The 26,736-nt window shown below is 34.1% G+C and overlaps 1 protein-coding gene across 1 annotated transcript in view; it reads left to right on the plus strand.

Annotated features, from left to right (window-relative positions):
• Window positions 1-17,446: 17,446 nt before the first annotated feature.
• The window catches only part of LOC107857784 (F-box protein At1g47056-like), a 52,943-nt gene continuing 43,653 nt past the window's right edge, over window positions 17,447-26,736 (plus strand). The window contains exons 1-2 of the mRNA XM_047407698.1: window positions 17,447-17,651; window positions 20,760-21,027. Of these exons, the coding sequence (XP_047263654.1) occupies window positions 17,447-17,651; window positions 20,760-21,027 (473 nt within the window). The remainder of the gene's footprint in view (window positions 17,652-20,759; window positions 21,028-26,736) is intronic.

The raw sequence follows: 26,736 nt of genomic DNA on the forward strand, positions 1-26,736 counted from the left end.
AGAGGCTGTAATAACTTGCCCTATAACAAAGCTCACTTCATGACTCATACTACTGATCTTATGAGTTGTGTGAGAAATAAATGTTGATCTAGGTGCAATAAAATGAGTCATTCTGCAATAATGTAACACAAACCTTCATTAGACGAAGATGATCCATATATGATTAAGAAAATTTACATAATTGATCAGCAGTTGAACCACTCCATTTTCATAAAGGATTAACAGATTAAGTGGAAACCAAATGAAACAAAAAAGAGTGAAATCGTACCTTGTATGTCACAACCCGAACCGGGGCCCTGTCCATGACTAGTATCCCAAACCATGAAGGCCCGAAACACCCCTATCTGTCTGGTAATGATGCACATAATTCAAATGATAAAGAGATGTGAAAGATAATAACATTACAGAAAACATGGTCAAGAGTCATATGAAAGCAATAATAGGGAATAATGTCCCAAACTCTCAAATCAACACCTCTATAACGTCTGCGAAATCTCTACTACATAGCTGAAACAAATGTTTATCTGAAAACTGGGACAAGGCCCCCAGTAGACCCAAAACTAATAAGTGATAAATGACACTGCCAAATAATTAGGCCTTCCGAAATATAGAAGGCTCACCAAGTGACTCTGAAAATCTGTTTGAGGAATCTACTGATTTTCTGGACCCCTAGACTGCGTCTCTGAACGTGGGAGGAAGGGGGTCAATACAAAAGTACTGGTACATAGAGATATCAAAACAAAACATAATATTCTTACAAAATATAGTTGAGAGCCATTATAAAGCAGTTTCATATCAAGTCATTTGAAAACACATGGGCATAATGTAATTGTTTTCAACAACAATGTAATGCAGCTGAGCTAGGTGGAATACCCTACATATAACATTTACACCAACTGTCAAACCTCGATTCCTGCCGAGATTAGAGTATACGTGAGGGGAAGACGCACAAGATCACACAGTAGGGTGTCTCGACCCAATGGTAGTGCATAAGATCACAAAGCAGGGCTCCTAACCATAGTTCCAATTTGGGAATGACATAAAGTCAGGTACGCAAGATCACAAAGCAGGGTACCAAATTCCCATGTCGGCAAACACTGTTTCCAACGATGAGCCCTTACACTTAAATGCCTTCTTAGGGCATCCACCTATCTCATGTAAAATCAATGTATTCAAATTTCATGTGATTCAATCACATATATTATTTGTAGGGTATCGTCATACCCGACTTGCAAGTCATCAATATCACATCAACATATGCATAATCATGTAAAAATCAAGGTGTTTTCATCATTTACAAGTAGTGGATAATAATTATTTCAAATTCATGCTCTCTTTTGTTGGTCACAATATAATATGGGGTATCAAAATAGTATCATGGGAATTTGAAAGCAATTTATCATTCATATTTATCAAACTTCCATGGAAAATCTCAAATCACATATGCATGATTTCAACCATTGAAGTATATAGGCAAACAATCCCCATGACCTGAAAAAATAACTTAGAAATCATAATAAAAGCAAGTTATTAGTATTTTATTGAAAACCCCCATTTAAAAGCATGTATGCTCATAAAACTACACCCATGAGATTTTTGGATAACCACGTACCTCTATATGCGAATATGATTGGTGCTTCTTGAAGACTACGTTGTGGAGATTCCAAATCTTCAATTTGTTTTGAAAACCCATGGTTGAATCTTGAACTACTTGGGTTTTTATTTTGAAACCCTAGAGAGAGGTTTTGAACAATTTTGATAAATGAAGGTGTATTTTAGGGTCATTGGGAACTGAATTTTGTGTTTAGGGCTAAGGGTGGAAAAGGACCATTTTACCCCAAAAATGGAGTGTTTAAGTTACTTGAAACCTTTACATAGGCACCGCCTATGCTATCACCTATGTTTACACAAGCGCCGCCTACTACTTTGAAAGGTCATAACTTCTTGCTCGGGTGCCAGATTTTAGCAAAATTGGTATCGTTGGAAAGCTAACTCAAAGACCTATCATTTGACACATAGTAGACTCTCTAATTCGACATATATAGAGAGTTATGGTCGATGGAATATGACATAAATTACAACGTCTACTAAAATTTAATCGATCGAAATAGTTTCAACTCGTCCTTAAGTTGAAGGACCTCTATGATTGAAATAGTTTCAACTCCCCCTTGGGATCATTCGTCCTCGAATAATGGGTAGGAATATATTGAAGCTTAGAGGTATGGAATAGCGCGGAGACAACATGTCCTCTAATAAAGAATACACTAATCTGAAACATGACCATATGGCTGGAACTACTGATGTTCTGAATTCTTATTCCGGACATGCATATCTGATGCATGGAATACACTACTGAAGCTACTCATAAGCTAAATTCTCATAATGAACATACATACCTGATGTATGGATTTGTTACTGAGTTTTTCTCATGAACGCAGAACTGAATACACTGATAAGCTAAACTTTTTCTATTGGACATACATTTCTAATACATGCATATCTGACTAAACTGACGTATGAACGTATGACTGAATACGCAATGATAACTGGTGCGGAGCTTGTAATAAGAATCTATGCATGCAACTGAATGGGGTATCTTACCCTTGGGACCCTATGTCCATCTATGAATGCTCACTTCACTAAGATACTCGAAAAACTAAGGTGATGCACATGGCACCTATGAATTGAATCATAACTGAACATCTGGAATCTGAATTTAATGCATGATGCATGAACTGGGCTATACTCGTAACTGTTGGTTTACTCTATCTTGGAATAGTAGCATGTCTGAGATTTCGAGTAGCATGAATAAGTGCAAATACGAGAAAACAAGTCATGCGAATCTGACTGCTAAACTGACTTATTGGCCATACAAACTGAATTATACTACATCCTCATACTTAACTGGAGTATCTCTTTAGCACAATTCTCTAAAGAAATTCTAGCGGTAATAGGGAGCCATGAATCTTGGGTATGGATTACACAAGAAATCCAACTGAGGAAATCACAAAATTGACAATACTCTGCAGTGTGGAATATAGACATATAACTCCTAAATTAGGATAGAATTTTCAGACCTTTGGCAATACAACTTCTTACTTTCAGGCTTAGAGCACTTTCCGAATATCCCTTAACTATACTATTCCCTGTAAATATCATATTCATTCAACTCAGCTTAAAATTCTCATATGAGCATTGACAAATCTTTATACTAATGTCGAAAATAACTTAATCCCTTCGCCGTGATCAAGCCTAACTCTAAGTCACAAAAAAAATACAACATGCCAGACCACGCTATTATTCTAAACTATATGATGCCACCTTCTATATCTCCTTTAAAGATCACATCCTAAGTATAACATGCCTTACCACTTCAATGACTACTCTGACATCTTAATATGAAGTTGATAATGCATATTGCGACCTTCCACTACAATCCCAAAATGTCATTCAAGCCTAATTTATAACCACATGTTAACTTCAAGGCAACAACCCATAAATACATACTTCACATAGTTTCTAAACTATTATCAATATAACTCCCACGCACTACCCTAAGACATACGCACACAAACTTTTCCACTAACTATCACATGTATAAAAAACTTGACCCCGAATCTTACTTCATACTTATGGCCTTCTCTAAACAAGCATACTATGATCTTCCATCAACAAGAACATTTACATCATCACCACTATCATTGCATAGGGAGGGTCCCTAAAAGGTTAAAACATAAGACCCTGAAGCATGAAAAGATTTTTATACGGGGCTGAGCACACTATAAAGAGTGAGTACATGCGTCATGAGTTGCATGACCTCAACTAGAGTTCATAACATAAGGAATGTGATTCCGACTACTTGAATGAACTAGAACTCATTATCCTGGAACTGGAAGAGTACGTGACTCTCTATCATATACCGGAATCATGAACTATGATCACGAAACTGAATCATAAGGCATGAGTAAGCATCTGAATAACTAAAAAAAATACTGAGGTAGGAATGGGTTGAGATCCACCCTTACTTTCTGATGTTCTAAATCATACTGCATCACTACTAGAATCTGAGAGCCTTACTTGGTCATTCATTCTATCATCTCCCCCTCAGCTTCAAGTCATTATCTAGAGTTTGGGAGATCCTTTACCAGATTCTAACTGAACTACACTTACTGCACTCTAGGGTCTGAAAAAAAAAATTACAATGCATGCATATCATGGAACTTAACCCAAATAACTACCTTCTGGGATACATTAGTTTGCACACTTATTTCTATCTTCAACCTTCAAAACTCAAACTTAGATTCTAACACTTAACATGGATATCCCCAAGCCTTTGATGAACCAAACCACTTTCGACATAGCATACTAATACCGCGACTCACAACTTACGCCTCATTACTATGTGAATCAAGATCATATAAAAGGCTCAACAATATCAATCAAAACTCTTTAACCTAACTATTTAGAACCCATATAACATCTACTAGTCTTTCCCCATCTAACAACTCAACGGTACTACTAGCCACACGCAATATGTAATAGCCTTAGAAAGAATGCCGCAACCTCATATCACCTTAGGCATATTTCTACATCACACATACAATATCATACATCACTACGAATCAAATAAACTTAATCTATTGCATGCACCGTTCAAGCCTATTAGATCACTTCTATACAACTAGTATTCATTAACCAAGAAATCTTCACATCCACCTTCATGGACATCAACTATTCAAACTTAATATCTAGTGCTATGCATGATTTACAACCCAACCTTACACAAAATTTTCACTTGGAAACTATAAATAAACATCACGAAACACTAGTGCACTAGAACTTCATAACCACAATAATCGATCATGACCTAACGATTTTCCTTATCATAATCCATTAGCATGTACTATTTTAGCACCTCAAGCCTACTAATTTAATTCCACAAAACATGCATCATCAAACTTTTGCCACTATTTACCACCACACCATTTAAATTCAAGCCTATAGTTTAGTATCAATCATTTACCACCAATGAAGAATGTAACATAATATAAATATACTAATCTATCAAATTGGGACATTCTACCCAAATATCTCAAAAATCTACTACATACCTTCTCACAAGTAGCACGAGTTTACAACTACCAATGAAAAGAGGGTTAAGGGGGTTAAAGCCTCATAATAGACATGGTCAACCTTATCCTTATATTATAACCCTGTACAATCGTATCTACTTATACTGCTTTCTCACATCATAATTACTTACCCAAGCAAACATTTACACTACCTTCAAAGTCCACAACAACCTTGAGTTTATACTTATAACCTACTGGCTAATCTGGCCATTTTCATACTTCAAGCAAGGACAATTCACCTTGCCTAATAACTCCTTCTCTATCTTCTACTAATAAACTAAAACACAAGGATGAATCATCTCTTTATCGGTCCAATCTCATGCAACCATATTCAGTTATACATACATTAAACCTACACATAAACAACAAGTTGGACAACAAGTTGCTAGTGAATCGAAATAGGCCTCACACGGCTTCACTAGACTTTGATTTTATTTTTTGAAGAAGAAAATGGGATGAATGACAAGTCAAATATGCTAGTGAATCAAAAGAGCCCCACACGGCTTTACTAGACTTTATTTTTCAACAACACTTTGATGACAATATTTCATGAGATAGAGATTAATACGCAATATTCAATGAACTAAGAATACATATCTTACTCTGTAGAAACAAAATCGGAGCCAAACACTTCCTACATGGACTACCATATTGTCCACACATGCTGCTAGCTACCAAATTAGTTTATCACTATAAAGGGGTAAATCATTCTCACTCTGACTTCTAACTTTGTGACTTCACATCACCAACTTCTTGGTCTAATTTTATTACCAATAGGTCATAACAACAACACTTTAACACACACTACTATTCAGGTGGAAATACAATTCCAACATTCTGCTATACCTTATTACCTTTAAAGCGTGACACTGGCAAAATAAGTTCTGAAAAGAACTGAATACACTTAATACTACAGGCTGAAAAGTATGATTTCATCAAAATCAAGGTTCACACTAGAACCAACACACTCTGAAGCACTAACGGACTCTTCTCAAGTCCTTGCAAAAATCTTATATGATTCGATCAGAACAAACTATACCATTTAGACTCTAAAATTCTATACTTAAATCTGCCCAATGATGAGACATGTCTGAAAATGTTTGAGTAAGGAAAGAATTGGGATGATTGTTACTTTCGTATGGGCAATACTATAGCACGGATTTGAGTATGAAAGAGGAACATTCTGACTCTATTGCACGAACTAGAACATGAAGAAAGAGAGACATTCCTAAACGCCTAGTAGCCTCCTGCTCATAAGTGTGGCGCACTACACACCCATAAACAAGACTCTACCCGACACAATTTTACAGATACCCTGAGACCATGAACCGTGCTTTGAAACCAAGTTTGTCACGACCTGAACCGGGGCCCTGGCCGTGACGAGTATCCCGAACAATGAAGGCCTGAAACACCCCTATCTGTCTGGTAATCATGTACATAATAAAAATGATAAAGAGATGCGAAAGACAATAACATTACGAAAAACATGGTCAAGAGTCATATGAAAGCAATAATAGGGAATAATGTCCAAAAATCTCAAATCAACACCTCTATAACGTCTGTGAAATCTCTACTACATGACTGAAATAAATGTCTATCTGAAAACTGGGATAAGGCCCCCAGTAGACCCAAAACTAATAAGTGATAAATGACACTGCCAGATAATTAGGCCTTCTGAAATATAGGTCTCACCAAGTGACTCTGCAAATTTGTCTGAGGAATCTACTGATTTTCTAGACCCCTAGACTGCACCTCCGAACCTACGAGGAAGGGGGTCAATACAAAAGTACTGGTAAGCAGAGATATCAAAATAAAACATAATATTTTTACAAAATATAGTTGAGAGCCATTATAAAGAAGTTTCATATCAAGCCATTTGAAAACACATGGGCATAATGTAATTATTTTCAACAACAATGTAATGCAGCTAAGCTAGGTGGAATACCCTACATATAAAATTTACACCAACTGTCAAACCTCGGTTATCGCCGAGATGAGAGTATACGTGAGGGGAAGACACACAAGATCACACAGTAGGGTGTCACGACCCAATGGTAGTGCACAAGATCACAAAGCAGGGCTTCTAACCATAGTCCCAATTTGGGAATGACATAAAGTCAGGTACACAAAATCACAAAGTAGGGTACCAAATTCCCATGTCGACAAACACGGTTTCCAGCGATGAGCCCTTACATTCAAATGCCTTCTTTGGGTATCCACCTATCTCATGTAAAATCAATGCATTCAAATTTCATCTGATTCAATCATATATATTATTTTTAGGGTATCATCATACCCGACTTGCAAGTCATCAATATCACATCAACATATGCATAATCATGTAAAAATCAAGGTGTTTTCATCATTTACAAGTAGACGACAATAATTATTTCAAATTCATGCTCTCTTTTGTTGGTCACAATATAATATGGGGTATCAAAACATTATCATGGGAATTTGAAAGCAATTTATCATTCATATTTATCAAACTTCCATGGAAAATGTCAAATCACATATGCATGGTTTCAACCATTGAAGTATATAGGCAAACAATCTCCATGACCTAAAAAATAACTTAGAAATCATAATAAAAGCAAGTTATTAGTATTTTATTGAAAACCCCCATTTAAAAGCATGTATGTTCATAAAACTACACCCATAAGATTTTTGGATAACCCTACATACCTCTATATGAGAATATGATAGGTGCTTCTTGAAGCCTACGTTGCGGAGATTCCAAATCTTCAATTTGTTTTGAAAACCCATGGTTGAATCTTGAACTACTTGGGTTTTTATTTTGAAAACCTAGAGAGAGTTATTGAACAATTTTGATGAATGAAGGTGTATTTTGGGGTCTTTGGGAACTGAATTTCGTGTTTAGGGCTAAGTAAGGGTGGAAAAGGACCATTTTACCCCAAAAAACGGAGGGTTTAAGTCACTTGAAACCTTTACATAGGAGCTGCCTATGCTATCGCCTATGTTTACATAGGCGCCGCCTATGATATAGCCTCTATTTACATAGGCGCCGCCTATGCTATCACCTATGTTTTCATAGGCGCCACCTACTACTTTGAAAGACCATAACTTCTCGCTCGGGTGCTAGATTTTAGCAAAATTGGTATCGTTGGAAAGCTAACTCAAAGACCTATCATTTGACACATAGTAGGATCTATAATTTGACATATACAGGGAGTTATGGTTGATGTAAGATGACACAAATTACAACATCCACTAAAACTTAATCGATCAAAATAATTTCAACTTGTCCTTGAGTTGAAGGACCTCTATGGTCTAAATTTAAGCTTGAATGGACTCACATACTATGAAAATAATTAACATGCCATATTGGCATAGGATTTATGGCTTCGGGATTATCAATGCATCGGAATCATGGTCTATATTGTAGCCCAAAATGTGGGGTGTTACATTGTAATCCTGCATTGAAAGAGAAGAAAGCAGAATTAATGAGAGGTCCATAAACTAAATTGCTTATCAATAATTTATTTAAGGTAGAAACTATATCCCTATTTAGTAATAACCTCTATCAAAATCCCTAATGTAGTTTAACGCAGACCTTCATTAGACAAAGATGATCCATTTACTAATCAAGAAAATTAACATAATTGAGCAGCAATTGAACCACTCCATTTTCATAAAGGATTAACTGATTACATAGAAACCATAAACTGCATTCAAGCAAAAACTAAAAGAAACCATAATTCATCCAGTTTGAACAGAGCATACCGAACAAAGTTTCACAAGGATACAACCAACACTCCATATATCACAAGTGTAGGCCCATCCAAGACCTGAAAAAACAGATAAAGTAACTCTGATGATTCAAGGAAGCAGGGCAACAAAGAACCCTGATGTTTCAACTCCTTACCTAGAATAACTTTAGGTTCATGGTAATGACGAGTTGACACAACATATGTCTGATTCAGATGGTCATATATTATGCTACCAAAATCTATTACCTTTATAGCACTTAATTTTGGGATTCTCTTATAGTATGAACCATCTTTTGGTGACCTTGAAGAAACCTGTATAAGACAATTGACAAACATAAGTTTAGATAACAGTATCAAGGACAAAATACTAAGGTTACAAAAGGTTACACCTCATACATATTAAGGAACTAGAGCATACCTTGTAGTCGGGAACCTTAATATATTTAGGGAAGGTGAGAAGTATGTTCTCAGGCTTCAAGTTGGTATGGATAAGACACAAATCATGCATAACTACAAGACAAGAAGAATCATAATCAATTGCATGACGGAACAGTTGAAAAAATAATTGGAATGTATGCTTGATGATACAAAAGTACTAATAAATAATGCATGCTTCGATCATGAGGTGCATCACTATGTCAACACTAAAGCCTATCTTTTATGTATATCTATATATGCATGATTAAAGAAACGAAATGTGCACAAAGCTTTTTTTTTACGCATATGCTACACAATCCAACAGTTGTCTTCCAATCTCACGGACAAGATCAATGGGAATTGAATGGTAATTGTTTTTCCGAAGAAAATCGTATAAGCTTGGTCCAAGCTTCTCAAAGACCTATTAACACCATTTAAGTTTATCCAAAATTTTAATCCCTATAAGATTTGTTAGGTGGGAAAATTAATCAGTTCAAATCAATCATATACTTACAATACAAATATAATTACGATAGTCAAACCAGTTTCGTATTTGTACGCAACTGCAAGGAACAAACCAGTCAACCACTTGACACATAACAAAAATCCCATGAATAAGGTACACGGGTTAGGATAACAGTAGATTTAACAGGCCATTACTCACTGATTGCCACTATTATCGTGTTTACCAAGCTTTTGAATTATTTCAACATCAATCATTGTAGCATCACGATACTTCTTCATGCCCCGAATAATTTTAATAGCCACCAGTGAATTCCAACCAAGAGAAGCATAAATATGAACATAATTCTTCACATTCCTCAATTGAAATCTGAGTAAAAATTATCACAATTCTTTTTACCTTTTCATCTAAATTTCTCTCCTAGTAAAATCTTCCACCGTCAATTAACATGGCTGAATTTACAACTGAAAAATAGGAAAAGTAGAGAGATATGGGCAGGGGTTGTAATAGTAAATATAATTAATGAATTTATGTAATAGTAAATATAATTAATGAATTTATTAAGAAAATTATAAGAAAGAAATTAAAATGAGGAAAAAGCTCAAAAAAAAATAGGAAAAAAGATAAATTACAATCCTGGCTTTAGAGGCATGCCATATCAGCATGCCTCTAATCCTCTTTTATATATATATATATATAGATTGTATTTTAACTTAGCGTACATTACGGAACATCATATGTATAGCTAAACAAGTATATTTGGTAAAGTATAATGTAATAATAAAAAGGGAAAAGACATCATTTCCACCCTATACTATACAAGAAAAGTCTAAGCCACACCTAAATTATATAAGTGACCTATTACACACCTTAACTATATAAAAGTGATATTATTACCTTCCCATGACCCCCATTCTAAGGCGCGTGTGTTACACTTATTTTAGACGCGTCCAGCTTATTAAATAACAAACGTAAACGGCTAAAAATATTAAGGGAAAAGACACCGTTTCCACCCCAAACTATAGTCGAAAAGTCGAATCCACACCTAAACTATATAAGTGACCAATTACACACCTTAACTATAAAAAAGTGATACGTTTTACTGACGTGGTGCTGACATGGCAGAGCGTGTAAAATACTACACCACATGCAAGTGGTGGTAGCCTGACAGGGTATAAATAGTTTCACTTTTTTATAGTTTAGGTGTGTAATAGGTCACTAGTATAGTTTAGGTGTGTCTTCGACTTTTCGGGTATAGTTTGGGGAGGAAATGACGCCTTTTCCCTAATAAAAATTAAAGGAGAAATATATTTCTATTTTCTTTTAAAAAAATTGATGTGAAAAATAATTAGTGTATTATTTTTATCAGGGCAATGTGTTTACCTAAATTTATTATTTGAGACACGTAGTATAAGTGTGTGTATATATATATATATATATATATATATATATATATATTAAATTGTAATACATATAAATGTAAAACTCATTTAAGATATCAAGAAATATTAAATTTTAATGTATAATCTAGAAATATTAGATTTGGATCCACAATGTAATTGTACAATGAGTGCAATCTTACAAATTCTAAAAGTTGAATCTGTCCAATATAAATTATTTGTTCGCCTCTAATTGTTATGATATTTTATGTTATCACCAAAGGATGTAGTGCAGTGGATGGTGTTGCTATTTCCTTAATTATAGATCACGAGTTTAACTTCTGGTTATGAAAAAATCTTTGGTAGGGAGTGTTTTTCTCGAATGGACCCTACTGCGTGCAAATTTGAATTAATCGAATTTCAATACGGATATTAAAAATCGGATGAAACATTAAAAAAATACTTTATGTTATTCATAAAATTATGTTATGATTTTAATTTTTCTATATTTTTGAAATATAAGTTCTATTTAATACTCTTGAATTGAATTTATCATATTCTAATTTATTTATTTTTAAGTAAAGTTGAAGATATTTTAGTTGTTGCAATTTGCATCTATTTATTTTATTTTAATGTTAAATAATTTTTTTAAAAATAATATATCATAATTTATTTATGTGATTTTTTTGGTAACCGCGCAAAGTGCGGGTCTATTTACTAGTATATATAGTAAAAATAAAAACAAGAACCAACTATATAACACAATAATGGTAAGAGAAAATAAATTAGGGACATGATAAGAAAAAAAATTGAAGACTGAAAACATAGTTTGGCATTACCCATTAGTATTGATACTTATAATAGAAGATTCAATGTTAATTACTGAGAATATAGAAAGATGTGGAAGGTGAAATAGTTGTAACTCACATGAAATCATAATGTTAATTGAAATTGAATAAATAAGTTAAATTATGTTTATTTCTAGAAAATTTAAGAAGTGTATTTTGTGAATTGGCTTTTGAATTTTTTAATGTACAATATACTAATTTTAAAATGAGAAAACGAAAGTCATAGAAGATACTAGGGGCTTTGAGCTGTAGGTGACAAAAGAGTTTGAAAATGAGCTGTAGGTGACTCAAGTCTTAATAATTGAGTAGAGGTGATAATTACTTTATTATGCATTAAGAAAGTTGAAAAAGTTTCAAAATAACTCACAAGTTTTTAAATTTACACTTTGATTCAAATGTTAGTTGATATAACGGAAAATGGAGGGAAAAAAGACACTTTTCTCTCTCTTCTCATCCGTTGTTGTTTTCTCTCTATTTGCGATTTTTGTTGTTCATTACTGCTGCTACTGCTGCTGTTTTATTCATCATCTTTTACTTCATTATCATCATCTTATACTTCATTATCCTCTTCATATTTTTCTTATTGACCATTATTGTTATTGTTATTACCGCAACTACTGCTTTTTGACCAATTTCTTAGGTCAAATTTTATTTCGTACATCACTTTAAAATTTGACATTTACTTGATAGGATACTTTGGTAAGTCAAATTATGCTTTTTAGTTGAATTTGTTATCTGGGTAATTGCTAGTGTACTATTTTTTCAACACTAGCTAGCACGCGAACATGAATGCAATATAAGAGTCATTTATTTAAACAGATCCATCATCTGTTGCCAGATAAATTTTTTGTTACAACAGAAGACTCATATGTTAGATTCATGTTTATGGTTCTATAGTGCCTGTAACATGAATCGAACAGATGGGTATTCTGTTGCGACAGATTATTAATCTGTTCCAACAGACGCATATATATTGGATTCATGTTTATGGTTCTATAATGCTCATAACATGAATCGAACAGATGGGCATTCTGTTACGATGAATTAGTAATTTATTCCAACAGACAATTAATCTGTTGCACCAGATTAGTAATATGTTCCAGCGAACAATTAATCTGTTGCACCAGATTAGTAATCTGTTCCAACATATAATTAATCTGTTGCAATATAATATTTATCTGTTGCAACAAATTATAATTTTGTTACAACAGATGAATAATCTTTTTCGAATAACACAATACAACTTCTTTCACAAACCCAACAGATAACCCGTATGCTGATCACCTACTATTGATACTGGATTCAAATTATTTCTTAATCGTAGACATGTTTGTTCAGAAGAAGAAATAGATAGAATGAAAATTAATAAGAATTCAAACATCAAAGTGGATCAAACATAAATTTTTTATTAAACAAAAAATAAAAATACATAGGTAAAATAAAAAAATATATTTATTATTATTATTATTATTATTATTGCCAGCTGGCCAATCTTCAAATAGTAGCAACAATGCTCCCCTCATCCTGCGGATCTCCCGCAGCATCCTTACTCTGTCGGCGGCCAACTCCTACTACAGGTCATGAACCTGCGTCTGTAGTTCCTGCACGACTTCTCATAAAATAGCGACATCCTACACTAGATCAGCCATATCTAGAACACACATAAATTGATAAAAAATGCAACAACAAAAGTAAAGAAAAAAATTCAAAAGTAATACAATGTATATTTACACAAAAAGCAAGAATATTTTTACCAGAGACAGGAAAAAACTATCAAGTCCTTGAAGAGTAAGTAGTTAAAGATGTAATATGAAAGACTAGAGCATGAAATAAATAGAGTGTAATAAAATGAACGAATAAGGAGGGACCTATTTATAGAGGATTGAATTTGAATGAGTTAGGCAAAAAGGTGTGACTATTCACCTCCATTTATTAATTACATTCAAACTGGTGACTTTTTGATTACTTTGAAAAGTTATGACTTAATTAGTTCTTTTCAGTAACCATTTTTATTGAGTTGTGGCAACAGATTATATATTTGTTGCATCAGATAACCCATCTGTGATAATAGATATACCATTTGTTGTAACAAATTGATAATTTGTTGCATCAGATAATATATCTGTTGTAACATATATCATTTTTAATAATCATCATATTTATATTTAATCCAAATTTGGTGACTTTTTTATTATATAAATTTAAAAAGCAGATTCAAAAACAAAAATGTCGAAAAGTCACTTCTTGTCGCCTATTTAAACATCAATTATTTAAATTTGTGTTTAGTCCCTCCTTTTTGTATTAGTTAGACTTGGCATACCCATTAAGAAAAATATTTATTAGGGATCTATTTTACCAAATTAGATTTATTAATTATGCTTTGAAAATATATAAATTTGAATATATAAATCGACAGCAGTTGCATAAAAAAAGCGCGACTGTTCACCTCTATTATTAATTACATTCAAACTGGTGACTTTTTGATTACTGTGGAAAGTTATGACTTGATAAATTATGACTTAATTAGTTCTTTTCAGTACCGTTTTTATTGAGTTGTGGCAACAGATTATATATCTGTTGCATCAGATAACCCATCTGTGACAACAGACATCCATTTGTTGTAGCAAATCGATAATTTGTTGCATCAAATAATATATCTGTTGCAACATATATCTTTTTTAATAATCATCATATCTTTATCTTTTAATCCAAATTTGATGACTTTTTTATTATATAAATTTAAAAATAAAAATATTGAAAAGTACTACTTGTCGCCTATTTAAACATCACTAATTTAAATTTGTGTTTAGTCCCCCCATTTCGTATTAGTTAGACTTGGCACACCCATTAAGAAAAATATTTATTTTGGGTCTATTTTACCAAATTAGCTCTATTAATTATGCTTTGAAAATATACAAATTTGAATATATAAATCGATAATCTGTTGCATAAAAATGACGCGATTGTTCACCTCCATTTATTAATTACATTCAAACTGGCGACTTTTTGATTATTGGAAAAAGTTATGACTTAATTAAATCAAGCTGCTGACTGAATTTTTGATTATTATGATAAGTCTTATTATTATTAATCAGTTCTTTTTAGTAACCATTTTTATTGAGGTGTGGCAATAGATTATATATCAGTTGCATCAGATAAATTATTTGTGACAACATATATACCATTTGTTGTAATAAATCGATAATCTGTTGAATCAAATAATCTATTTGTTTCACATATAAGCTATTTTTTTTTAATAATCATCATATCTTTAATCCAAATTTGGTGAATTTTTTTTTTATTATATAAATTAAAAAAAGAGATTTGAAAATAAATAAATTGAAAAGTCACCATCAGTTATTAAAATTAAATAACCGTTCTTTTACGGTTGTACATTGTGTTTATCATTTATTTTCTTATTTTAGGAACCATTTTTCATATGAAATAATCCAAAAGTCATGACTAAAGGCTTTTCACCCTCTCAGTAATAGTAATAACCTTTTTTTCATTAATAATTGTCTGTTGCAACTTATGATCCATATGTCGCAACATATTAACCATCTGTTACAACATATGGTTCATCCGTTGCTACAAACACTCAATCCCTACCTCCAACCATTGACTTATTGAGAATAAGGAATAGACAAAATGAAAATTAAATATTAAATAAAAACTAAAAATCCAAAGTCGACCAAGATTTTTGAATTCCTTAGGTAGATAAGTTATAAAAAAAGAACAACATAACCTACCTATTACTACTACTACTACTACTACTACTACTACTACTTCTGAAGGACAATTTTCATCCGGCAGCAGCAGGACCTTCCTCAGCCTTGCTCTAAAGTCGACCAAATTCCTCTGGAGTTCATCATACTATCTTCGAAGTTCCCCGAAGGACTCGATATAAATCTTTTTATATGATTTTGGATCAACCATATATGGAAGTGTAGTAGTAGAATGAACGAGTAAAGAGGGACCTATTTATAAAGAAAGGGGTTAGTCAACAAGCCATGCCTGTTCAGCCCTTAGTTAAATAAAACTGGCGACTTTTTGAATATATAAATTAAAAAATGGATCTAAATAAATATTTTATCTTTATTTTATTTTGGAAAGAAAAGAAAATTGCTTTAAAATAAATCTAACAGATGGGTAGTCTGTTGCAAAATACATTCTATCTGTTAGATAATTTACTAAATATTAAAATTGTTGCAATAAATGCATATATCTATTTGATTTTTTGAATAGATAAGTCGTATGTTGCAACAGATTGATCATCTGTCGTAACAGATATCTATAGCTGTTTGATAATTTTAATAGGTTAGTCATCGGGAGTTAAGCCATAGATGGTCTATAAATTATAAGGTGTGTGCAGATGGATGGATCCACTTTCATGTATGGGAGTTATGTATTACTGATAAAGTCATCGGGACAACACACATAAAGTACAATGATTTTGTGAATGTAGTTTTTACCCGATTAAGCATTGATCATTCAAATAAGATCCTGCATTATATAGTTTAGTTTGATAGGTTCGAATTGATGAGGCCGAGGGGCCCATAAAGATAGTGCCGATACCTTGTTATGAATTAATGACGGCTGTTGCTCATGTTTATGCATGTCAAGTTTTGAAAATGGATCAATATTTTGTGTCATTGTAGAGATCCAATAGTGATTGAACTTAACTTTAGGTGTGCATTGGACTCTGAGAAGGCCTTCAAAGCATCACACTGCATCAAACATGAACGAAATACCAATAAAAATTCCCCTATTACAAATTTATATAGAAGGGTTGTTCAAGAAGATTATTATATGCCAGAAGGAGCCATAGGAGAATAATTGCGAGGGAAAGGGGGAGTTAATGAAAACCTATATCATTTAAGAGCTAATTGAAGAGAAAAACATGGGTGGCAAGGAACTTCTAGCTAATCTGGCCGATGTAGCAGGATTGAAGAGCTAATTTAAGAGAAAAACATAGGGTGGAAAGGAACTTCTAGCAAATCTAGCCGATGTAGCTAAATTAGAACACAAGAAATTTGAATCAAGTGCAAATATGAAAGTGTATCTAGTATTGAAAATTCGTCTGTTGTCTCTATGACAGAAAATAGTACAGCTGGGCACCTTACTGGGGAGTTGCGACTAGGTAGCGTGGTCGGGATGATCACCTACATAGAAAATAATAGAACACAAAAAAGCAGCTTTGCAGGCATCGAGGGTTGAAATGATGTACCATAAGTAAAGAAAACTTGGCCCAAGAACAGCTGCATTTAAAATAAGTAATCTAAGCGAAGGCGACATCTTCTGAATTTTAAATTGTATCCCATGCCTTTTTGTTTATGGTTTCGATTTGGTCCACTGCTATTGACCTGATCGGAACCACAGACAATATTGAGTATCATTACTTCTTTAGCAATATAGATATAATTGATTCTGTTTTCTTGCCTTTAGCATACTTTCAACATATCTTAGAGAAGATCAGATGCTTACTGTAGTTGTGAATCCCAATAATTTTCAAGCTTGCCTCCAGCTTGCTGATTTGGGATTCAAGATTGTTGTTACCGTCTTTGAGGCCAGCATAGAGTTCTTGGTCTTTTATGAGTGGGTCAATCAGGGAGGAATACTTTCTTTGAAGATGTGGCATTGTAAAAGGCCTTCAGAAGGCTTCCAGAACACTTTCTTTGAATGTATTAAATGATACATGAAGGACCACTATGTTTGTTTTAGGTCAATGTCTTGATGCACACTCAAGAAGAAGTCGCAACAGTTGAACAACTCACTTTCTAGAGCGTTATTCAATGCATCTTGTTCAACCAACCCTTAAAGGATTTGATAGGATATTCTTTAGGCTATCCTTTGAAGGTTGGTAGAACAAGCTGCATTGAACAACGCTCAAGAAAGTTAGTTGTTCAACTGTTGGGACCACTGCTTGAGTGTTCATCAAGATGTTGACCTAAAACAAACATAGTGACCCTCCATATATCATTTAAGCCTTTTAAAAAAGGCTTTTATAAGCCTTCTGAAGGCCTTTTACAATGCCACGACTTTGAAGAAAGTGTTCCTCCCTCATTGACCAGCTCACAAAAGACAAAGAACTCTATGCTGACCTCAAAGACGACAATGACAATATTGAATACCGAATCAACAAGCTAGAGGCAAGCTTGAAAATTACCCAAATTTGATCCCTTCACAAAGCTTAACACACAAATATGAGTAACAACCATCATTAAATCTTAACAGGATATGAGAACATATACATGGTCCCACAGCCTTATCAGTTCAGACCTATAAAACATAACTGTAAAATTACAGATATCTTATTTGAATGACTAATCCCTAATCGACTTAAAACAACATTCACAAAATCAGTGTACTCTATGGGTGTTTTCATGATAACATTATCAATAATACATATCTCCTACATATGAAGTGGTTCCATCTGCAAGCAACTTATTTCTTCGAACCCATCTTTATTGTAGTCTCTTGTGCTGGTGAGACAAAAGTTGATCAAATTTCATTATCTTATATCTACAAACAAGAGAAAAATAATTGATGTCAAACAAGAGAAGATCATAAGGAACATTACCCAGCTGTTGCAGCAGATTACCCATCTTTTGCAATAGGCTCCACATCTGTTGCAATAGATGCCCCATCCATTCAAAAGATGGGCAATCTGTTGTAAAAAGATACTCATCTATTGCAACAGATATGTATCTTGTTACAATAGATAGGAAATCTGGAATAGATCAAATCATCCTAGCTAGTGGTTTGATTTGTTTCAACAGTTGCTCCGTCTGTTGCAACATCAATAAAAAAGAAACAACTAATACATAACACCATTTGTTCCAACACCATCAACAACACCACATCACACATTCCAAAAACATCAATAAAAACATCAACAATAAGGAAACAAATAAAATACATACAAAAAAATGATATAGACAACAAGACGTTTAAACTTCTCCCAACATATAACCTTTTTTGCATATTTTAGTAAAAACAACTATTCGTTCATTCCAGACTTAAAAGTCACCTTTTCGTTCAATTTTTTAAAATAAATAGGATATGGGTAAAGGGTAATTAAATAAAAAATAATTATAAATAACTAATTTATAAAACTTGCAAAGAAGATGATAAGAATGAAATAGTAATAATGAACCATACCTGCAATATTAAAGACAAGGGGATCAAAACATCAATTTCAGTAGAAAAGATATAGATTGGTTGAGATACGAAAGGTTGCTCACGAGAAAGAAGAGAGAAACGAGAGAAAAGAAAGAGCCGGTTGTGATTATCCTAAAGAGTAGAGAAAGAAAAAGAATAGATCTAAATAAATTTATGGCTGAAGGAGAGATAATTCTAGAGAATACAACTAAATATTCATTAATATATCCATTAATAACTTTGAATGACATGATGAAAACGGGTGACATTGAAAAGACAAGATAAGACTACTTAAGGAAGAGATTTTTGAGTTATCCAAGAAATATTTTTTACTGCCTTTAGTATTTTATGTTTTTTATCACAGATAGAAAATTGCTTTAAAATTAAAAAAGATTTTCAAACAGATATGTCACCTATTCAGCATATAATAATTTCTGTTTGAACATTTCCAACAGCTCAGTATCTGTCGCAACAGATGCAAATGTCTATTTGATAATTAAAACATATATGTAATCTATTATAACAGATCACAATATCTTTTTAAAAATCTCCAATAGCCCAGTCATCTGTTGTAACAAATTTCTAAGCAATTGATTTTGGTAGAACTAGGGATGAATTCATAGGGTCAACTACAACATTAATTGAGTCTTTGTAATTGCATGATACTGGTATTACGTTTATCTCAACCCGAATCATCGATCGATCACTCTGAGTTGAAAAGATTCTCATTAACTTAATGTTAAGCTAGTACCTAAATTTATTTAGGTAGAACTAGGGCTGAGTTCATAGGGTCAACTACAACATTAATTGAATCTTTTCAATTGCATAGTATTGGTTTGGTATTGGTAATACCCTCAATAGATATGTTGGAAGGATGCGGAAATTTTTTTGAGAGGTAATAGGGTCTTTAAGCACATTAATGCATGCATTAGATCCATTGCATTACTAATGTCATGGATTTTGAGGTATTAGTAATACACACCTTAATACACAATAGAGTGTATAACCAATGCTTGCATTTGTTATACATAAGGTAAAAAGGAATACCAAACAAGATACTAATAATACACATTAAACTAATGCATGCATTAACATTTCAATACACTCTACCAAATGACCCCTTAAAATTTTAAAAATTAATTAAGATCAATTCGGACCAAATTAACAATTTCAAAACTTGTTATTCTTTTCCAAAATTTCAAATCAACCCATACAAATCATCCATTTACGAGAAAAACTTTTTCTTATTTCAAATCTCAAGTTTTCTCTCTTCTCTCTCTCTCAACAATACAGACAATACTACTCAACATATTGCTTAACCTTTTAGAACAGATCAATTTTCTTCCAATTTTCGACCACATAGTTGTTATTTTTGACTTCCTTCTTACTTGTATTTATTATTTTCTCTGTCTTCACAGGTAACAGAGTTCGATAAGAGTTCTAAATTTGTTTTTTATTCTGAAAATTAGGGATTTTTAGTTAATGATGAAAAATAAGACTTTTAGTTGTGTTATCTTCGAGAATGGGTTAGCAATTTTGAATTTTGATGCTAAAAATGTAGGAAGCACCCAAGAAAACCCTAGTTTATGTCTTAGTGTTTTGTTAACTATTGTTGTATTGGTGGATAGTGTTTGTGGTGGTGTTGGTGGCTGTTGTTGATGGTGTCGATATTTATGGTTTTGGTGGTGTTGTCGATGGTCTTGGTATTGGTATTGGTATTAGTATTGGTGGCATTGGTGGTAGTTCTGGTGGTCTTAGTGGTCTTGGTGTTGGTATTAGTGGCATTGGTGGTAGTTTTAGCGGTGTTGGTGGTAGTATTGGTGGTCTTGGTGTTGTTGTTGGTATCAATGCATTGGTGGTTATCTTGATGGCATTGGTGGCGGCATTGGTTGTGATGTTGGTGGTGGTCTTGGTGGTCCATCTGTTGCAATGGGTGGAACATTTGTTAGGAGATATTAAATAGGTCTTCAAACAGATTCTCCATCTGTTTCGACTGATGGGTTATCCGTTGGAGTATTTTTTTGTAATGTGGCATATAATAGTTTATTGAAATGTGTCTTGCCTTTTTTTTTTTTTAAAATTATGCAGACATCAAATGTAATGTTTTTTATTTTTATGTTGTTTGTAGTTAAATGATCTCTCCTAAAAGAAAAGAAACTAAAAGTGGATCAACTTTGAACCACCTAACAAAAAAGGCTAGAGTACAGATAGATTCGAAGAAACTTCCTGAACAATCTTAGTCAGGGCAAAATAATGCTGAGGAAAGTGAGAACTCCTTCTCACCAATGGGGCATGAATTAATATCGAAATCCCAGCATGATCCTATCAAAACTATTAGTATTGATAGCTTTTGAGTTGCGATGCCGATAGTTAACCCAGTAACTGGTGATCTTGTACTTAAATGTCAGTTGGGGAAAGGATTTGATGAATTTAGGAGTATTATGAAGAATAAAAACATAGATGGACTTTCTGAAAGGAGCTGATTTGTATATATTCTTATGCTACCTGTGGACCACACTGTCCATTTCCAAATGAGCATAGTATATAGGCTTCTCAAGCACAGGATCAAGTACATGGGGTTGCTAAAGATTTGACGGAGGGGGTCAAAAAGATAGATGAAATCTGTATCAACTACTGTGGCATGCCAGTTTGTTTTGGATTGAAAGAGTTTGCCATAGTGATGGGCTTGAGATGAGATCTTCCATAAGAACCTCTCATCAAGGAAACACTCTACAAAAGGTCCAAGGCATTGTCCAAGCAACCACCACCCAAAACTAACAAATGCAAGAAAAAAAAGATGGGTTGTTAGGAATTATTGGACGTAGATACAAAGCGGGGGATTCGATAGCAGATCTTGAGGATAAACCACACTAAAGCAGTACAGGGAGAAATTGTGCTTATTTTGATTTTTCCATTCCGTTATATTGGCAAAAGACGTTAGGAAAGTCATAGAAGATAATTTGTTGGTGCTTGCTGATGATTTTGAGAAATTCAATGATTATCCCTGGGGATATGAAAGCTACTACTTGACTGTCAAATATTTACTGACAAAGCTATCCCCAGGGACGATCACATTATACGACTTTCCTTGGGCTTTTATGGTAAAATTAATTACTATTTTTACTCATCCATTAATTTATATTGAATATAGTTATTATGACATTTTTTGCTTGCTTCCTATTTACATTTTTTAGGCTTGGGCATTTGAAGCCATTCCTTCCCTCCGAAAGCAGTTCAAGGATTACTTGAATAAGGTTTCTCATCCAAGGATCCTTAGGTGGTTGGCTGCAAAGAGCAACAAAAAAATTAAGGAGGTTGATCTCTTTAACCCTCCGGATAATACAGTACATCTTCTTTCAACTAAAATAATTTGCCTCAAAGAAAGATATTGAAATAGATGTTGCGATAGATGGGTCATCTGTTGCAATAGATTACCCATCAACTACAATTGGTGCAACCGATGGGTAATCTGTCACGATAGACGATCCATAGTTTACAGCAGATTAACCATCTGTTACTTTGGTTCGCTGAACCCAACTCAACAGATTACCCATCTACTATAAATTATGTAATAGATGGGTAATCTGATGCAACATATTGTCAATTTGTTGTGACATATAGATAAGCTATTGTGGCAGATAGATTATTTGTTGCATAAGTTGTCTATGTTAATATGTAATCCAATTGACTACAAATTATTATTATATGATTTAAATGCCTTCTATTTTTTTTTAGGTTGTGCATCTTTGGATCGTGCCAACTGAGTAGGAGTTGAGATGACTTCTTTTATTACTCTAGGTCTTATTGATACAATAGCAAACCTAATTATGAAGTTAATAAAGAAGGAATTGGCTGGAGCAAAAGCCATAAGAAGAAAAGTTAGGCAAGGTCAGCCTAATGTTAAAGCTCTTTATGACCAACCTACTGTAACAGATCCGGGTGCTTCTTCTAGGGGTGTTGTTGGTTGAGTTGTTGATGATGGTGGTAGCCATCTTGTTGCTGTTACTACTGCCAGTCATGATTATGAGCATGTTGATGCTAAAAAAAAATAAATACGTCTGTAAACACCCCTTGAACAGGTCCCTTTCACCCTTACAGTAGACCCTTCCACCCTTACAGTGGTCCCGCTCACCCCTCTTCACCCTTATATTCTCATTGCAAATACAAAGTAAGCAAGGACAGAGAGGATAAAATTCTTTAAAAACAAAAGGCTATTGATGAGGCTACTGAGGAGTTAAAATCCAAGAGGGGTGTCATACCATCTAAGAAGGTGAGGGAGCCATACACTTCTACAGTGGCAGTTAGGAGGAAGAGAAGAAATAGTAGCCAAATACTCTCCATTCTAAAAATAGAAAAATTGTAACTCCTTCCGCTCTTAGAGTTGTTGAAGTTCAGGGTCCGCGAAAGAAGGGGGACATAAACGCGGCACTTGGTGACAAAGAGAAAAAGGAACTTGAAAAAATCATGACTGACAAGATGAAACTTCCACTAGAATACACCATGCATTTATTTGCTGCCCAAGACTTCATGAGTATGACAAATATGCGTGAATGGTACGTGGAAAATGTAAGTTTACTTTTGATAACCTAACTTTCCAATCTACTCTATGAAGAAGAAGCTATGTAACAGATGTGTAATCTGTTGCAACAGCTAGGTATTCTATTGTAACATATTACATATCTGTTGCATAAGTTGCGTTAGTTGGGTAATCTGTGAACTAATTCAGAGAATCCTCTACAACAGAATCTTTCCACTGTGTTTTTATTCCTTACAATTACTAACCTATTTAAAAATTTTATTCTTATACCACAGTATGTTGATGAAATTCTGTGCCTCATGAGGGGCAGGCAATTAGTGTACCCGGATGCTTAAGATGCTGTCGATAGGATAATGGACCTCAACTTCTACAATAATTTCAAGAGTAGGTATGATAATCTCCGTAGGCGAGCTATTCTCGGTGGCTGGGGATTTGATCAGTTAGTTTCTACATTCAAATGGTATGAAGACATAATTAACTACGTTAGAGGGAAAAAGGCCATATCCACACGTCAAGATCTGGACCAAGGCAAAGAGACTGAATATGGAAATCAAAAATTTTATCATTGCTGATAAACTACTCGATGAGAGAAAGATTAAGGTTTATGACCACAACTTACCCGTCTTCAATGAGGCCATGTTTTTAACCCACATGCAACCACTCTTGAAGTTGTTCCCCAAGTTGTTGACACAGAGTAAACTGATGAATCATTTGCCAGCAGAAGTCTTGATGAAGAAATCATGGGATTTTTAAGGTCGAAATAAGAACATCCACCTTCAAAAAAATAAAACTGGTGCCGCGTGCGGGCCATACTCATTTGCATACACGAGTATTTCCTGAACGACATAGAAATGGCCAGTATGTGCGACACCATTGTGGAAAAAATGCAAGAGGTCTGAGCTTATGGGGTACTAACTAAATGGTTGGAGCCCATGTATAAAGAAGAATATGTACAAATACAAAGACAAACACAATAACAATTTTTATTTCAAGCCACTTCACTTTACATGTAGTGGCAATTTTTTATGTCTGACGTAAGTTGAATTTTTATAATACAACAGATTGTTTATCTATTTTGACAGATATCACACCTGTTATACCAAATTAATTATCTGTTGCAGTAGGATGGTCATCAGTTGTATTATGTAAATATTTCTCAATTTTTCTGTCACAATAGATATACAATCTGTTGCAACATATAATCTATCTGTTGTAACTGATAGGTAATCTATTGGAAGAAATAAAAAAAGTAGGAAGACCTGTTATATAATTTCGAGCAGCTGACCTACATGTTGCAATATATGTATAAATCTGTTTTATAAGATATGTCGTCTGTTGCACCAGATGTATTATCTATTACGATATTTGAATCTAGTATTCCATTTCAATTAATAAGTTCAAAACTAAGGATTAAATTATACTCATAGACAATATAAAATAAATCAAAGCCTTCAAAAATTATATGAAATAACTCAACAAATAAATAAAATGTAAAAAAATTATTATGGGTACAAATGATCTACTCTACAAATAAATTTTAAGACCCCGCAAAGTTCCCTCATAGTCCGAGCCTTAGAGCGTGTCAAGTGAAGTGTAATTCCGACCCTAAAATATTGAGAAGTGACTTCCTAAGTGATTGGTGTTTAAAACATATAGAATTTTCTTAAATTTGTCTTTTTGTCATGTAGAGAATTGAATTAGCTTTCCAATGATACCAATTTCGTCCAAACCCGGCATCGGGGTGAGAAGTTATGGCCATTTGACTGAGAGTTGTCAGAACCGCCCAGGTGCAACGGTTGATCTGATGGACCGTCAAGTCTGCGATCGACCATTTCTCGAACTATCGCGACCAAGGTAGAAACTCCTTTTTCTGGCCTAAGTACGACAACCAATACGACGGACCGTCGGGTTTGCGACGGACCTTCGCTGTGACCGTTGCACTGAGTCAGTGTGGCCTCACCCTGGCCATCATGTGATAGAAGATCCGACATACCGTCAGACTTACGATAGATCATCGCTCCGACCATTGCATCGAGGCAGTGTGTCCTTGTTATGCCTCAAATCTTATTGGGGTGGGTTGGCACCCATAATCGAGGAGGCCTGGGAGAACCAGCTTATAACCTTATACTTCCCATGCATACCTCTATGACAACCCAAAATTCGGATAACATCATGTCACATATAAAAGGAAATAATCACCTGTATAAGCTCGAGAACACGTATATATGTATACACAATACTTGTCCGTTGGAGCCATCACGTCTATTAACAAAACACCACCTTGACTGTACATTAGGTCTACAAAGCCTCTAGATAATACACAGAGTTTAACTAAGGTCGGGACATACCCCGCCATGTAACTAACTTCTATACAATACCAAAAGTGACTGGATATGACATGGAAAGCCTCAAAGCAAACTGGAGCTCACCAAAAGCAGTTGGATATCCTGGCTTCTACTTGTGTGGTGTATGAGCTGAGGTACCTATGCCTGCAGCATGAAATGCAAGTCCCCTATGGGGGACATTAGTACGAAATATATACTGAGTATGTAAAGCTGTAGATAATCACATATGATATAGGAGCTCAATAAAAATCAGAAACAAGTGAATAAATCATAATATGAGTGGACCATACTTACTAGAACTTGTGAAAACCTGTACATTGTATTTATTCAATCACTTTACCTTCGTTCTTATCATCTTTGTAATCATTACTGTATTGTACTGTGACCATTAGGCTGCCTCCAGTACATATCAACTGGTATCGACCCATGATAGGCTTATGCCCCTAGGATACCACCCATAAACACATAAATAGGGATCGACCCATGATAGTCTTATGCCCCTGGGATACCACCCGATAAGAGAGAACTTCCATCACTTAGTTCAATTAATCTTTGAGATTGTTATTTCGGTTGCCACCGTATTTTTGATACTTTGAAACAATGATACATCAATAAGAGACATATAAATAGACCATCAATGCAATAACAATGAAGTAAGAACTTATTGGCACATCAATGAAGTGTTTTGGAGTCATCAATGCCATAACAATAAAGTAGGAACTT

Source organism: Capsicum annuum, chromosome 2 (genome assembly GCF_002878395.1).
Source record: "Capsicum annuum cultivar UCD-10X-F1 chromosome 2, UCD10Xv1.1, whole genome shotgun sequence".
Taxonomy (NCBI): Eukaryota; Viridiplantae; Streptophyta; class Magnoliopsida; order Solanales; family Solanaceae; genus Capsicum; species Capsicum annuum.